A 13337-nucleotide genomic window follows, 5' to 3' on the forward strand; every position below is an offset into this window, starting at 1 on the left:
ATGATTTCAAACGTACTGAGGATACAATATAGATAATATGTTATTATTTGTTACAGAACTGTGTGGTACTTGGTAAATGTCAAAGCACAACATTATCACAAATGAGAACTTAAAAGTCTCGAATCAAGTTGTTAATATTCGATCATTGTAACGGCATCTATGAAACATTGAAACAAAAATTAATAATGAAATTGAATTCAAACTCTTTTTATAGGGAGCCAATCAAGCTACCTATACACAATGCATACATATATGTAAAACCTCATGAAACTTTGATCATGGTTGGGATCTAAACGCTATACAATCTCTATTAGTGTAAAAAACAAACATTGTAAACGAACTTTGATTTGAGACAGAATATGGCGTAAATCAAGCAGCTTACACGGGAAACCAATATGACTGCAATATGGCACAAATCAAACAGAACTTATAAGAACAGATATGGTTCAACACATTAGTACAAACACACAAAGCACTGTTACATATGACTGTTCTAGGTTTGATGCCGTCAAAGAAATACCGAGACACATGTATCACTCCTCGCACATGGTGCGGAAACATCACTCATTTTGCACTTCACAAGCGGTGTGTGAGAGTCCTTACTGTTACAACACATAACCCTATATCCATGCACGCGTTCATTTAAAACCGCTTCCGTGTACTAGTGGAAAGAACCTGACGCAGTAGAAGGTAGTTGGTTCGATCCTCTGGTCGCGCCATACCAAAATACGTTAAAACGATTTTACTTGCTGTTACCCTGCATTATGGGATAAAGAAATGACTGGCCAGCTTGGAATCAGTATAGTTGTCTGAATCTGAAACTTAAGCATGGTATCCTATGGTACCTCATTAAATATGGACCAAACAGCCACCGCTATCCTTCATTTAAACACATCATTGGGAAGGGGATGGGTAGGCATTATTCATTAACTTATTTGCAAGATATAGCCATGCCAAAAAACATCTTTTACCTACTGAAAGGCTTAAGGTTGCAGGTTATGTTTTTTTCTTGGAGATTATTATATACAAAATTATATACAGTGAAACATTCGTTAATGTAAAATGTAGCATCTTTTACTAAATTTCGTCCGAGCTAAAACAATTCGAGAATAAAGAACACTGTGTACTCCTGTAACCGTCGCAAGAGGCAATCCGGATTAAAGGCGTCCGGACTAACAATGTTTGTTTGTTTGTTGTTAACGCCGAACTCACCAATATTCCGGCTATATGACGGCGGTCTGTAAATAATCGAGTCTAGTGATTGATATCATGAGCATCGGTCCTCGCAGTTGGTATACATGTACGATGACATGCATCAACCAAGTCAGCGAGCCTGACCATCCGATCCCGTTAGTCGCCTCTTACGACAAGCATAGTCGCCTTTTACGGCAAGCATGGGTTGCTGAAGACCTATTCTACCCCGGATCTACCAACAATGTTTCACTGTAATCTAAATTGTGTGCTTCACAACTATCTATTCTAAGCCTTAGTAACGTAGATAGGGTAATCACGGTTTCAAATAACATGTCGGCAGTCTCACGGAGGTGGTTTGGTTAAGTTTGTACATTGAGCATTAACGTCTAATGTTTTCTGTTTGAATGTAGAAATCAGCATTTGTTCTTTCAAATTCATCCAATGGATCTTCTTGGTCACTTTCATCGAGGCAGAAGTCGTCATCACTTGATGTGAAGTTCAGATCGGATTCATCGAAATCAAACGTTGATATAGACAGGTCAAGGTCAAGGTCTTTAAAGAAATCGGAAAACAAGGATTGTGGTGAGTTCATGTGTTACTTAAAGGTGCTACGTCATCATCTGCATTTAAAGATCCTATAACTTGGATACCACTCGTGTGCAAAGATACTTCACCCCACTTAGGTATAATGACACGGTCGGCGAGGTTGCCATTGAAGTATGGTATTAAGTGATCATCATTAAGGTCATCTATCCAGCCATTCTGACAAGTGCCATTTAATCGAAAACATTGGACTTGAGGTATTACAATGGTTGTCCAGAACTTTAAATGTGTGTACTTCATCGAAGATGAATTTTTAAAAAGCTCAAAGATATATTACAATCATTACACAGTCTGTTTTAACAGTACTTCTCAGTGTTCACAGTTTGTATATTCAAATCATACCTACCGTCGTAATCAAGACCCCATGTGTCCTCTTCAGATGAAAGATAAACGACTTGTTGTTTATATGATATACATAGTCATTATAATACAAATAGTGGTAATCACACTGAGTGTGCTTTGTGAGCTCGGGCGAACTGCTGGTTTCTTAACAGATTTTCAGTGATCGTTTTATATAATTTTCACTGCAATTTTGCCTTTTAAGCACATGGAATCTGTTTGGGTAGATAATCGAGATTTATCATTCTCTGTCGTTCATCTTTAAGATTTATCCTTACACAGGATATTGAAAACACACACACGCGTGAAACTCTTTATCATTATGTCATTCTCAAATTCTAACATCGAGTGAGTGAGTTTGATTTTACGCCGCTTTTGCAATATTCCAGCAATATCACGGCGGGGGACACCAGAAATGAGCTTCACACATTGTACCCATGTCGGGAATACAACCCGGGTCTTCGGCGTGACGAGCGAATCGAAAAAGATTCCTGCAATGTGCACATTAACTTATCACATCTATAGTTCAATGAATTGTCATTTGGACAGTTACAACAGGCAATATTGATCCAACTGAAACAGTGACGTAACTATTATATAGGAAGCCCTTAACATACTTCATTATTCTATATATCATGCACAAATACCCACATCATTCTAAGAATGTTCGCCCTCATCGTAACTGAGACTGCAATGATGTTAGAGGAAAATGCCGACAGTCATCATTTTGAATCTGAAATAGTTCAATTGTCATTGATAAATACTTTACCGTTTTCATCATCTGCTTCATCGAAGACCAAGCTGTTAACATCCTCATGACTTGCCTCTCCAGCAACAGGTTCTCCAGCAACAGGTTCTCCCGCAACAGGTTCTTCCGCATCAGGTTCTTCCGCAACAGGTTCTTCAGCATCAGGTTCTTCCGCAACAGGTTCTGTAGAAGGGGCATCAGTTTCTGCTTCCGATCCGTTAGAAGTAGCATCTTGCTCCGCATTGACGGCAACATCGTCTCCAGTATCGATATCTGTGATGCAAGTGGCAGGTCTCGTCAATTGCAACTAGAACAATGTAACTCTCCAGTTTTATAATTGACGGATGAACGCAAAGTGTGGACAACGTTGTTTTTTTTAAAGTTATAACTCCACAAACGCACACACATATTGATGTCAGTTCTTAATAAATACATCATCAAGGGTACCTTCACAGACTATCAGAATACAGTACTCTGTTAATTTGTGGCCTTTTTTCGGTTTATGTAGACACAATCTCAAAATAATTTGCTTGGTTAGCCAAACTAATGCTACGGGGTCCCCTGCAATTATTATTTATTAAATATTGCCCTGATTTCAGACTTTATTGATATATATTTGAAGGTGAGGTTTTTTAAAAAAAAAAAGAAACATGGCTGCTTCATCGGTTTCCAGAAGATATCAGCAGAATGAGACTCATGAAAGGAAGCACAAATGTGCTTACTATAATAGTCGTTTCATAACAATGAAAATATGGGTATTTCTTTTTTGAAAGTTTTCAGTAAATAAACTTGATACACTTCAGATATGTTTGTGTTGATTTCACAACAAAAGCATTCAACGCATCAACGCTTTCACGACATATTTAGATTTAGATCGTGATAAAAATTCTACATGTGTTTACTATCACTTACCTGGAACGTCAGGAAGAACCATTGTGTTCGTTGGTTCTTCAGGTGCAGAACGATCGTCCCCAGGACGTCCTACAAACGGTAACAAAAAAAGTAATTTTCCTTGTCACTACTGATTAGGAACCAATTGTTTTCACAAAACGACAGTTACATGTAGTATTATAATCATATGACTACTATAATAAGAAGATTGTTTTGCTTTACCCTTCTTGCTCTGAGCTCTCTTGCAGGATCCACACAGTTTGAAAAGATTCCCAATCCTCCACAAGATGGTAAAGGGCAAGGGAAAGGGCGGTTTGCTCTCATATTCCACCATAAGTCGACATTTTTGCCAGGACCATATTTCATCAGCTTTCTGGCGAACATCTTCATAAATGTTGCTGAAAAGGATATAATGTTGTGTGTCACTCGAACGCAAAAGTACATTGTACATGTATGTATCAATAGTGTTCTGAGTCCAAATCTTTAATTACTGCAGGATACGTATACCACTATTTACGTAAGCTACAGTTATAACCGCATTTGACGTCATCTCATTGTTCTCCAAGGAAGTTATAACTAAAATAGCGTATGTTACAAAATCAAAGGGATTCTATTTATTAAAGTCCCAGGTATTTTGTATATATATAGACCCAATAATTTATCTTCTCATTTCCTTCTGTGAACCCTTAATGCAACTCGCCAGCTCGTGCATTTATATTCAGGTGTTGAGTTATGAAAATATGTCCATAGATACTTATATTTTTATAGTACACAAGCGGAATAAAATTCCTTTGCACCATAAAAAATCACATGAAAATAGTATTGATTTTTCAGAATCATGCATGACAATCACAAGCATGACAATGTACAAGCACCTTGTCAGGAAAACCTATGATGACCTCACAATTCCAGGTCATAGCATGTATAAAATTCCACCAGTATGTGATTCGTCACACATTCACACGTGGGACTGAGTCATCTCAAACGTAGAGTAAATCGTCGACGTGCTTTAACTGTGAAAAAGAAACTGTGTTGACCTCCAAACATGTGCCATGTTATGCCATGCCTATTTAAAAATCAGTGGTGTGCATTGGAATGGTTGAAACCGGAATTGCACAAGACGTTGTTGCTAGATGTTTTGGTGTTCATCGATACACCATACAGTCACTCCGGGTCGTAACCAACAGACTGGCAACACCTAGGACCGACTGCGTTCTGGACGTCCACGAGTATAATATAATAATATCCGTCTGGCACACGTGCAAATTTGGTTTCAGGCCGCAACTTTAACCGTCCACAGCATCCCTGGCTGGCATCCGTTTAGTGCAAGGACTGTGAGGAATCTATTACGCCCAGCTGTCCGTCCAGCATTGCTGCAACGACATCTAAGGTTCAGGTTACATAATTGGAGGTTAGTCCTCTTCACAGGTCAGTCCAGGTTTCATCTTGACAGCAGTGATGGCCGTCAGCGTTTTTTTCGACGTCACGTGTTGTTCAACGTTCTGCGTTTGGTGGTGGGAGCGTAATGCTGTGGGGAGACATCAATGCATATCACAGGACCCCTCTAGTGGTCATGGATGGCAAGTGGACAGGTGTACAGTACTGTGACAATGTTAACCGTTCTTCCGTCCTAACGTTCCTTAGAATCTATGGACGTCACATCACTTTACAACAGGACAATGCACGCCCTTGCGTTGCACGCGTTGGCACAGACTTCACTGGACGACATAACATCTCTCCACTCTCTTAGTCTGCTTTTTCGACAGATCTGTCGCCCATCGAATATGTATGGGAAGAAATGAAGCGTTGTTTACGTCGAAATCGAAACCAACCGACGTTGGTCTGACAGGCCTTGGTCCAGATCTGGAATGACATCCGCAAGCCTTCCTCAACCTTGTGTCATCAAGCTTGTCTCAATACGAATGGTTGCCATACCCGATACTGACTTGTGAACTGACAGCTGACCCAACGATACTCTCAGTCAGACATGATGTTTTCAAAGTCATTGGTTGACGTTGCCATGAGGAATTCATGTTTCACTGATACCAATATATCGTTCTGTTGCAAAATCTTTCTTTCTTTGTGGTTTAAGTAATAATTTCCAATGAAAGTCAGTGATGCACAGGAACTTTTTTCCGATTGTATATATTTAAGTGCATGTAAAAACCTTGCCCTCGAGTTTTTACGAGATCGAACCTTTACTTCTTCCTTCACTTAACGTCTGCATTACATGTAATGTATATTTCTCTGCAATAAATAAAGATCCTGTGACAGTATTCTATCGGAACATAAGGGCCCACAAGGCGAGGATGTTGACATACATACATAGGATGTTGAAAGGTGATAAACGTGACTCAAATGATGAACAACTATTGGATACACGCCTTTTACTGTGCTCTCAACTTTGGTAAGAGAGTGATATAATAATCTTGTCTTTATAAGAGACTATCTCATAAGAATAACATACTTGAATAAAGCAATAAGAATATTCAACAATAGGACGTTGGTCATGAGAATGTAAATAGCCAGGAAATATGGAACCAAGGTCTTTCCTATCTCTGTTGGGCAGTTGGGAGCGATGCATGCATCACCTGTAATAAATAAAGGTAACAAGCATAAATAGGAAATATATACGCAAATATGATGGCGTGCTGACCTTGTCAGTATGAAGTAGAGATAAAATGAACTAATTGTAAATTTTTATATTTAATTTCTGTACCTGAAATACAGTATACTATAATGTCAATTTTAAAATGTCCATAGCTAAAATTGAGTGCCTGCTTATACAAGGACATATTAGATGTTTGTGTTTGTGTTTGCAACATTCCAACTATATGACGGGGGCGAGTAAATAATCGAGTCTGGTCCAGACACGACTGTTATTGATATTGTGAGCAACGATCCACGCCCCCGGGTTAAGATGACACGCAATCAACTCTAAAAGTCGCCTCTGTGTACACTATGAATGTGTAATGACTATGGACACCTGTTGAGCGATGTTTATAAAACTTGACAGCCATACGATATTCCATTGGTACACTCTACGCACCTCCGATTTCTTCAAAGAAGAACTCTCCAAATATCTGCCAAAATGCCTTTTTCGGTATAGCCAGAACAAAGGAAATCGACCAGGATGCATTTGGGTAGAGTATGGCTTCAGTGGCAACAGCATAGGAACCAATAGCCACAAATATGATGACAAGGAATGGAACTAAATCTGCTACCTGTAGAAAAAAACCGAATGATATGATCAGAATACTTCAGATACTTATCACAAGTTTTCACCGAGAGTATGATCAAGTACGTAATGTTAAAGAAAAGTAGTATCATTGGGAAAATTGTGTAAATATAATGATAAATGATACAATAATTATTCCAACTGCCATACCATCCTGAAAACCATGTAAATCATTGGTCCTATGGTTTTGCTGGGTGTACATGCTTGAAGTAGTCTCCAGAAGAAGCACATGAAGTTGATACTGAGGAACACACGCCCATAACTGTATGTGTCTTCAAACCACCGCAGAGTATATCCAATGATGAATCCTACAATGCACATGCTGTCGAGTATGTTCCACATGTCCTGGAAATATATCCCTGTATATTTTCGTACCAAATGCAGGCCCGAGTATAACCTTTCAAGGCACGTTTTACTCTTTTGACGTTTCTTTGTTCTTGTAATCTCTCTTCTCTCCACTGCAAATTGTAGGATCTGCAACAAATTCCTCTAATATGTCACAGTTGACGACACATAGTCATCATGAAACTGATTGGCTCATAACATAATAATGCAGCTGGGTAACGCTACAATAACACTCGATGTCAGATATGACAACCTTGAGCCACACATGTCACAACGTATTTGTAACTTTACTTGAGTTCTATAAAACGATGATTTTTTGGCATTAAAAGCGACAAAGCCCTTTCTATAATAAACACTTTTAAACACATATTTTGAAAACCATAAACATTCTATGTTATTGGAAGTTGAACTGTCGAAAACCATGACATAGATAACCAATTTAATGTCATCTGAATCTAATTAATTCAGAAGGAGGTTACAATCTTTACCTGTATGAGCTCCTCGAGTGTAAACGCCACCATCCACACTAACAGTGGGATCTCCCAGTTCCACGTGTAATCAAACGTCAAGACCACAAGCAGCAAATGACCATACATTGCGAGAAAAACACAGAAGATGACCTGTCAAAAACACACATCATAAGTACTGCAAAACATTTCACTGACATGCCATTGCCTCAAAATTTGAGCGAACCTCATTACAACTTATTTCTAATACTTTTTAACTGATTATATAAATAATAAATAAATGCACAAACCAGACTTAAAATGTACTTCACAATTGGCGTTGAATAAAAGTTGCCAAACCGTGTGAAGACTGCTTTGCAGTTGCCACAGCATGACTGTTTCCTGGAAGTCAACACGTTATTGATATTACTAAGTTAGTCAACAATTTCTAGGCACAGCGACGTTATTGATATTAGGAAATACAAATACACTAGTTACATGATAAAGCCGGAGTAGCTACATGTACAGGTTCTCATAAAAAGTGATTTGACATCAGATTTGTAATATTAAAGGGATAAAGGTTTCATAATATACAATTAACATCAATGGCATAATATGTACATAGTAACAACATGTAGCAAATGGGCAGTTGGGATAATGCAACGTTTGAACCAACAAAACAAATGTTTTCCTACTTTGAAGCCTCGTCCTCTATTCCTTTCCCGTGTTGGTTCAGTTTTGAAGTTTTGTCCGTCTTTTTTCCAATGAGGATCCACATCAAGAATGGCAAGATTGTACAAACAACAATCTGGAAAGACGATATTATCGGGAACTCAAACTTCAGATCAATTTCAGAATGAGCTGAACACGATATTGTCATAGTTGTTATTAATAAGATCGTTACAGAGAATCGTGACTTTCAGGAATATCTGATACCAATCTGATTTTGAAGGTCACCTCATTTTGTCAACAATCACGCAAAGCAAAACAGAGGTTGTATTCCTTCCCACGATACACGTATATTTATTTTACGAAATGAAAATAATACTTGAAAGAAGTACGGTAATTGTAAATGTAAAACTAACTCTCCAATTCGAGGTTTTCTTTGGAATATCTCCCATCCACTTTGAGAACGTGTAGTATGTCATTCCTTCGCTCCTGAAGATACTGAGGTTTTGTTTCTCGAAGGCAAGGGCCAGGAAGTCTACATTCCAGATGTTTTGCTCTTTGTTTCTGGCTAATAACTTCACAGTTTTATCTTTGTCATCTCTGTAACACGAATCCATTAATCCAATCGTGTGTGCCTTGAACAAGCTGTGAAAACAAGTTGTTTAAAACTATTATTAAACATTATTAGAAATATGTCTTCATAAACATGGACTTATCTGTAGCATACAATAAGTTGAATAATAGTGTTAAATGGACAAGCTGTCATTGAGGCAATGTAAGTATATATCATCCTTTGTAAAGATTTGCAAACTTGTATCTTACTTGGCGCTCTCTTCTCGAATTGCTTTCTTTCTGTTGTTGAAAGTCTTCTGTGCAACTGAAGATAAGATGGTTCCCCCTACTAGTGCGGACACTACGATATCCTGTAAAAAAACCAAAATCATTCACATTATCTTAAACATATAATACGTTGTTTCCCCGCTTAGTCTGTGTTTCCTCTAGGGCAGGATATGCTTACCCTTTAACACCTGGTGTCATCACTGGTTTTCAGTGGTCTGTTCACATAATTGTCACAGTTATTCTGTTTCGGCAGATAATCTAGACTAGTTCTTCTCTTGCATTTACAATATATATTTACATGACAGTATTTAAACGATGGTGAACTGTGTGTTCATCCTGTCTTTTCACCTTAATCATATTGTGCAACCGCTTCATGTGTGTCACAGTCCTCCCAATATAGGCATGGGATTATTCAGCAAAGCTGATATACGGGAGAAAGTGTTCAAAGTGTTGAAATGATATGAAGTATTGTTAGTCATTCAATAGCGTTGCATGTAGATTACTTTCAAAACAAACCTATGAATGAAAAAATACAACTAAGTCATTGATTCAATCGTATTTTCAACCATCCCGGTCATTTTGCGTCTGAAGGCAATATTTATTGATCAATGATATTGTATCCTTGGTATCACACTGCACATAATCAATTGGCAAGGCAAGGCAAGGCAAGGCAAGGCAAGGCAAGGCAAGGCAATACAAGATTTTGCCCATTGTGGATGGGTGCGGTTGAAAAATCTCAATATATAGAGAACCAGTAAGCGGAACTATTACACTATGGACAGTATCTATTACTCGCCAAACTCCGTCATGTTACCTTTGTCCTGTTATCAGAAGACGATTAAAAATACCAATTCTTTATAATATAGCAAATGTACACATTAAGACAATACTGATGCACAATATACGTATAAATTCCTACCTTCCCACGTTTCCAGAAGACCCGAGCTAGGTCATTTCTGTTGGTTAGAACTGCCCATAAGAACCACTGGCGATAAACATTTTGCATCTTCAGGGTCTCATCAGTCTAAACAATGAATATTCATATTTTACATATTATCAGTATATGAGGAATTCAAGTTTAGGTCACATCAAATCCAAGTCGTAACCATTCTGTACACGTTAATTTGTCTCAAACATGTAAACTATTCATCACATTTCACGGTTCAAATAGGGACTGTCTGGTGTATTTCCTCACAGACATAACAACTAACAACATGTATGAAATGTAAACTAACAATATTGACACATCCACATTTTCTATTTAATACATACATATGTTTCTCTACGGTCAGAGTAATTCACGGCTGTGTGTGGTCATACTGATTTTACGAGCGAGTGTCATACCTTTTTTATTGCTTGCGAAAGAGGAGTTTCTTAAAATCAGTAGCATATACATACTTTATAATTATTATCTGTAGCAGAGAAGAAGTAATATCTTCTGTATTAATATGGCATTACTGGATGATAAAACTACCTATAAAATGCACCTACTTCTTGTTCATGTGCCTCGTCGCCTGCACTCAAAAGACAACTACGTGGAACAAATCTTTGTATGATCTTCTCAGAAAATGTTGCGAGGATCTCTTTCCGAGTGTCAGACGCCTGTTGAACAACACCGTTGATATAGTACGCCGTTCTAATACGGTAAACATGAATAATAATAATAACGAAAGTAAAGATTTAGTGGTTGGAAGTAGTAAGTGGATATCAATTGTCATTATGTAAAAAAATAAAACACTATCTCAAACATAGTTCTTTGTGTATGTTGTGTGGAATAACTCACTCTGGAAAAGCTAGAGAACTCTTTTTTTTCCGTACCATCTGCACCATCTTCATCATTTCCCGCAGTCTTTGAATGGATCTTCTACAACATAAAGACACAGTTGGTGATATCCCCTGTATTCATGTACATAGAGATTCTGACCCGAGTTTCCTTTGATTTCAAATATAACTCCAAGTCAATTGAAGTAGAAAAATTCCGAGGCTTCCGTGTTCATACATTAGATATCGGATATTGGGTGAGATGTTATTTGCATTTCAATACCATTCTCAATTAACTGCAATTTCTTTTATTGATTTGATGACCTAGTTCAGAAATTACTACCAAAAGAGACAAACTATTTATGAATAACTTCTTTGTCAAACAAATCTACAATTATATAATATAAATATTATATTTACGTGATGGGCATACATACATTTCCTATCGCAAAGATAAACTAATAGCATTTATTTGCTCGAGTGGTAAGTTGGTAAGGAGTTGACTTTGTTGAGCCATACAACCAGTCCTCGGATCTTGCTAAGTTCCCTTATGACATCAAATTCAAAAAGTGACGTCACGTTGCAACGTTATTATGCTGAGGCGTTGCAGCTACAGAACGTTTTGACCTTGCTATCAGTCACATCCTCAAGTGGGGGCACGGGTGGTCCAGTCGTCTAAGGCGCCGCGACTGGCTGTGTCGAGTTGCGTCCCCTGGGGACGCCAGAAACCTATGATTGTAGGTTCAAATCCCGGTTCGACCCAATTATGTTCCTACGTTTGTCAGCACCATACCCGTGGGTGTCACCGAAGTGGTAAACATCTGAGACCTGCATCACTTCGGGCTTTCCTGCCACATTAAGCAAACACGCCGCGATATAACTGTAATACTGTTAAAAGCGGCGTTAAACCCAACTCACTAAATCACTCACATCCTCACTTGCTAAAAAGTCCAGTAAAATGACGTCATTGATTGAACGAAGTAAAAGAACACTTCTTAAGCAAAATATATGTTTGAACATCTAAACCTCATGCTAATACTTATGTCATCTGACCAATGGGTGATGACTCAAAGGGAACCAATATCTCCCAGGAAATATGGTCTAATCTCACACAAGCGATATAATTGGATAAATAATGTCTTTCAATCTGTCCAGTTACAAAAGTATGAAAATGAAATCTTCCATATTATGTATTCATGATAGGTTATGGGTCATTTATGAGTGAGTGAGTGAGTGAGTGAGTATGGTTTTACGCCGCTTTTAGGGTCTTCGGTGTGACGAGCGGACGCTTTAACCACTAGGCTACCCGACCGCCCAGGGTCACATATGAAACTACATACATGGTAACTATTATATTATCAAAGAAATCAGCGTATTACATGATATAACACAAAATCAAAACCGTTACTTTCTAAATGCAGAAGCACGTTACCTCGGAAGCTCCGGTTTCAAACTCTTTGGTGGCTTCTGTCTGTGTATACTGCATATGAAACATATATACATGACATAATATGACATTACAATGTAAGTTGCTTCAATATTTAATTATCTTCCACAACAACATCAGAAAAGTCACTTGCAATATCTCAGTTATTACCAATATCAACTTTACATGAGTAAATACTCGCCCTATAATACCCTCGAGTGATGGTCCACTTTGTTTGATATCTAAAAACGCAGCGGTGATGCGTAATTTAAAACCTGGATTCGTTGAACGAAGGAAGATTTGACTATGAGCCATGGCCGACATTGAGGTTTCACGTCGAAATATACGTAAACAGACAGTTAAGGTCGTCGTAAAATCCATCTTACTCACCTTCTCAAACATGGTCGTCGTAAAATCCATCTTACTTACCTTCTCAAACATGGTCGTCGTAAAATCCATCTTCCTTACCTTCTCAAACATTGTCGTCGTAAAATCCATCTTACTTACCTTCTCAAACATGGTCGTCGTAAAATCCATCTTACTTACCTTCTCAAACATGGTCGTCGTAAAATCCATCTTACTTACTTTCTCAAACATGGTCGTCGTAAAATCCATCTTACTTACCTTCTCAAACATGGTCGTCGTAAAATCCATCTTACTCATCTTCTCAAACAAGGTCGTCGTAAAATCCATCTTACTCACCTTCTCAAACATGGTCGTCGTAAAATCCATCTTACTCATCTTCTCAAACAAGGTCGTCGTAAAATCCATCTGACTCACCTTCTCAAACATGGTCGTCGTAAAATCCATCTTACTCACCTTCTCAAACATGGTCGT

At 38.1% G+C, this 13337-nt stretch overlaps 1 protein-coding gene across 5 annotated transcripts in view; it reads right to left on the minus strand.

The window, feature by feature from the left end:
• Positions 1-1310: 1310 nt before the first annotated feature.
• LOC124150848 (transient receptor potential cation channel subfamily M member 7-like) overlaps positions 1311-13337 on the minus strand; it is a 31106-nt gene continuing 19079 nt past the window's right edge. For 4 of the 5 annotated variants that reach the window (XM_048392317.1, XM_048392318.1, XM_048392315.1 and 1 more), the window contains 17 exons: positions 12507-12554; positions 11097-11177; positions 10805-10915; positions 10233-10337; positions 9296-9396; positions 8890-9118; positions 8500-8612; positions 8116-8206; positions 7847-7978; positions 7164-7487; positions 6825-6999; positions 6243-6366; positions 3998-4173; positions 3797-3865; positions 2906-3157; positions 2144-2170; positions 1311-1746 (listed from right to left, as the gene is read on the minus strand). In XM_048392317.1, coding sequence (XP_048248274.1) covers positions 1574-1746; positions 2144-2170; positions 2906-3157; positions 3797-3865; positions 3998-4173; positions 6243-6366; positions 6825-6999; positions 7164-7487; positions 7847-7978; positions 8116-8206; positions 8500-8612; positions 8890-9118; positions 9296-9396; positions 10233-10337; positions 10805-10915; positions 11097-11177; positions 12507-12554 — 2331 coding nt within the window. In that variant the 3' untranslated portion in view covers positions 1311-1573. The remainder of the gene's footprint in view (positions 1747-2143; positions 2171-2905; positions 3158-3796; positions 3866-3997; positions 4174-6242; positions 6367-6824; positions 7000-7163; positions 7488-7846; positions 7979-8115; positions 8207-8499; positions 8613-8889; positions 9119-9295; positions 9397-10232; positions 10338-10804; positions 10916-11096; positions 11178-12506; positions 12555-13337) is intronic. The other variant, XM_048392319.1, reaches the window with a different exon arrangement.

Source organism: Haliotis rufescens, unplaced genomic scaffold (genome assembly GCF_023055435.1).
Source record: "Haliotis rufescens isolate VD_foot unplaced genomic scaffold, xgHalRufe1.0.p SCAF_11, whole genome shotgun sequence".
Taxonomy (NCBI): domain Eukaryota; kingdom Metazoa; phylum Mollusca; class Gastropoda; order Lepetellida; family Haliotidae; genus Haliotis; species Haliotis rufescens.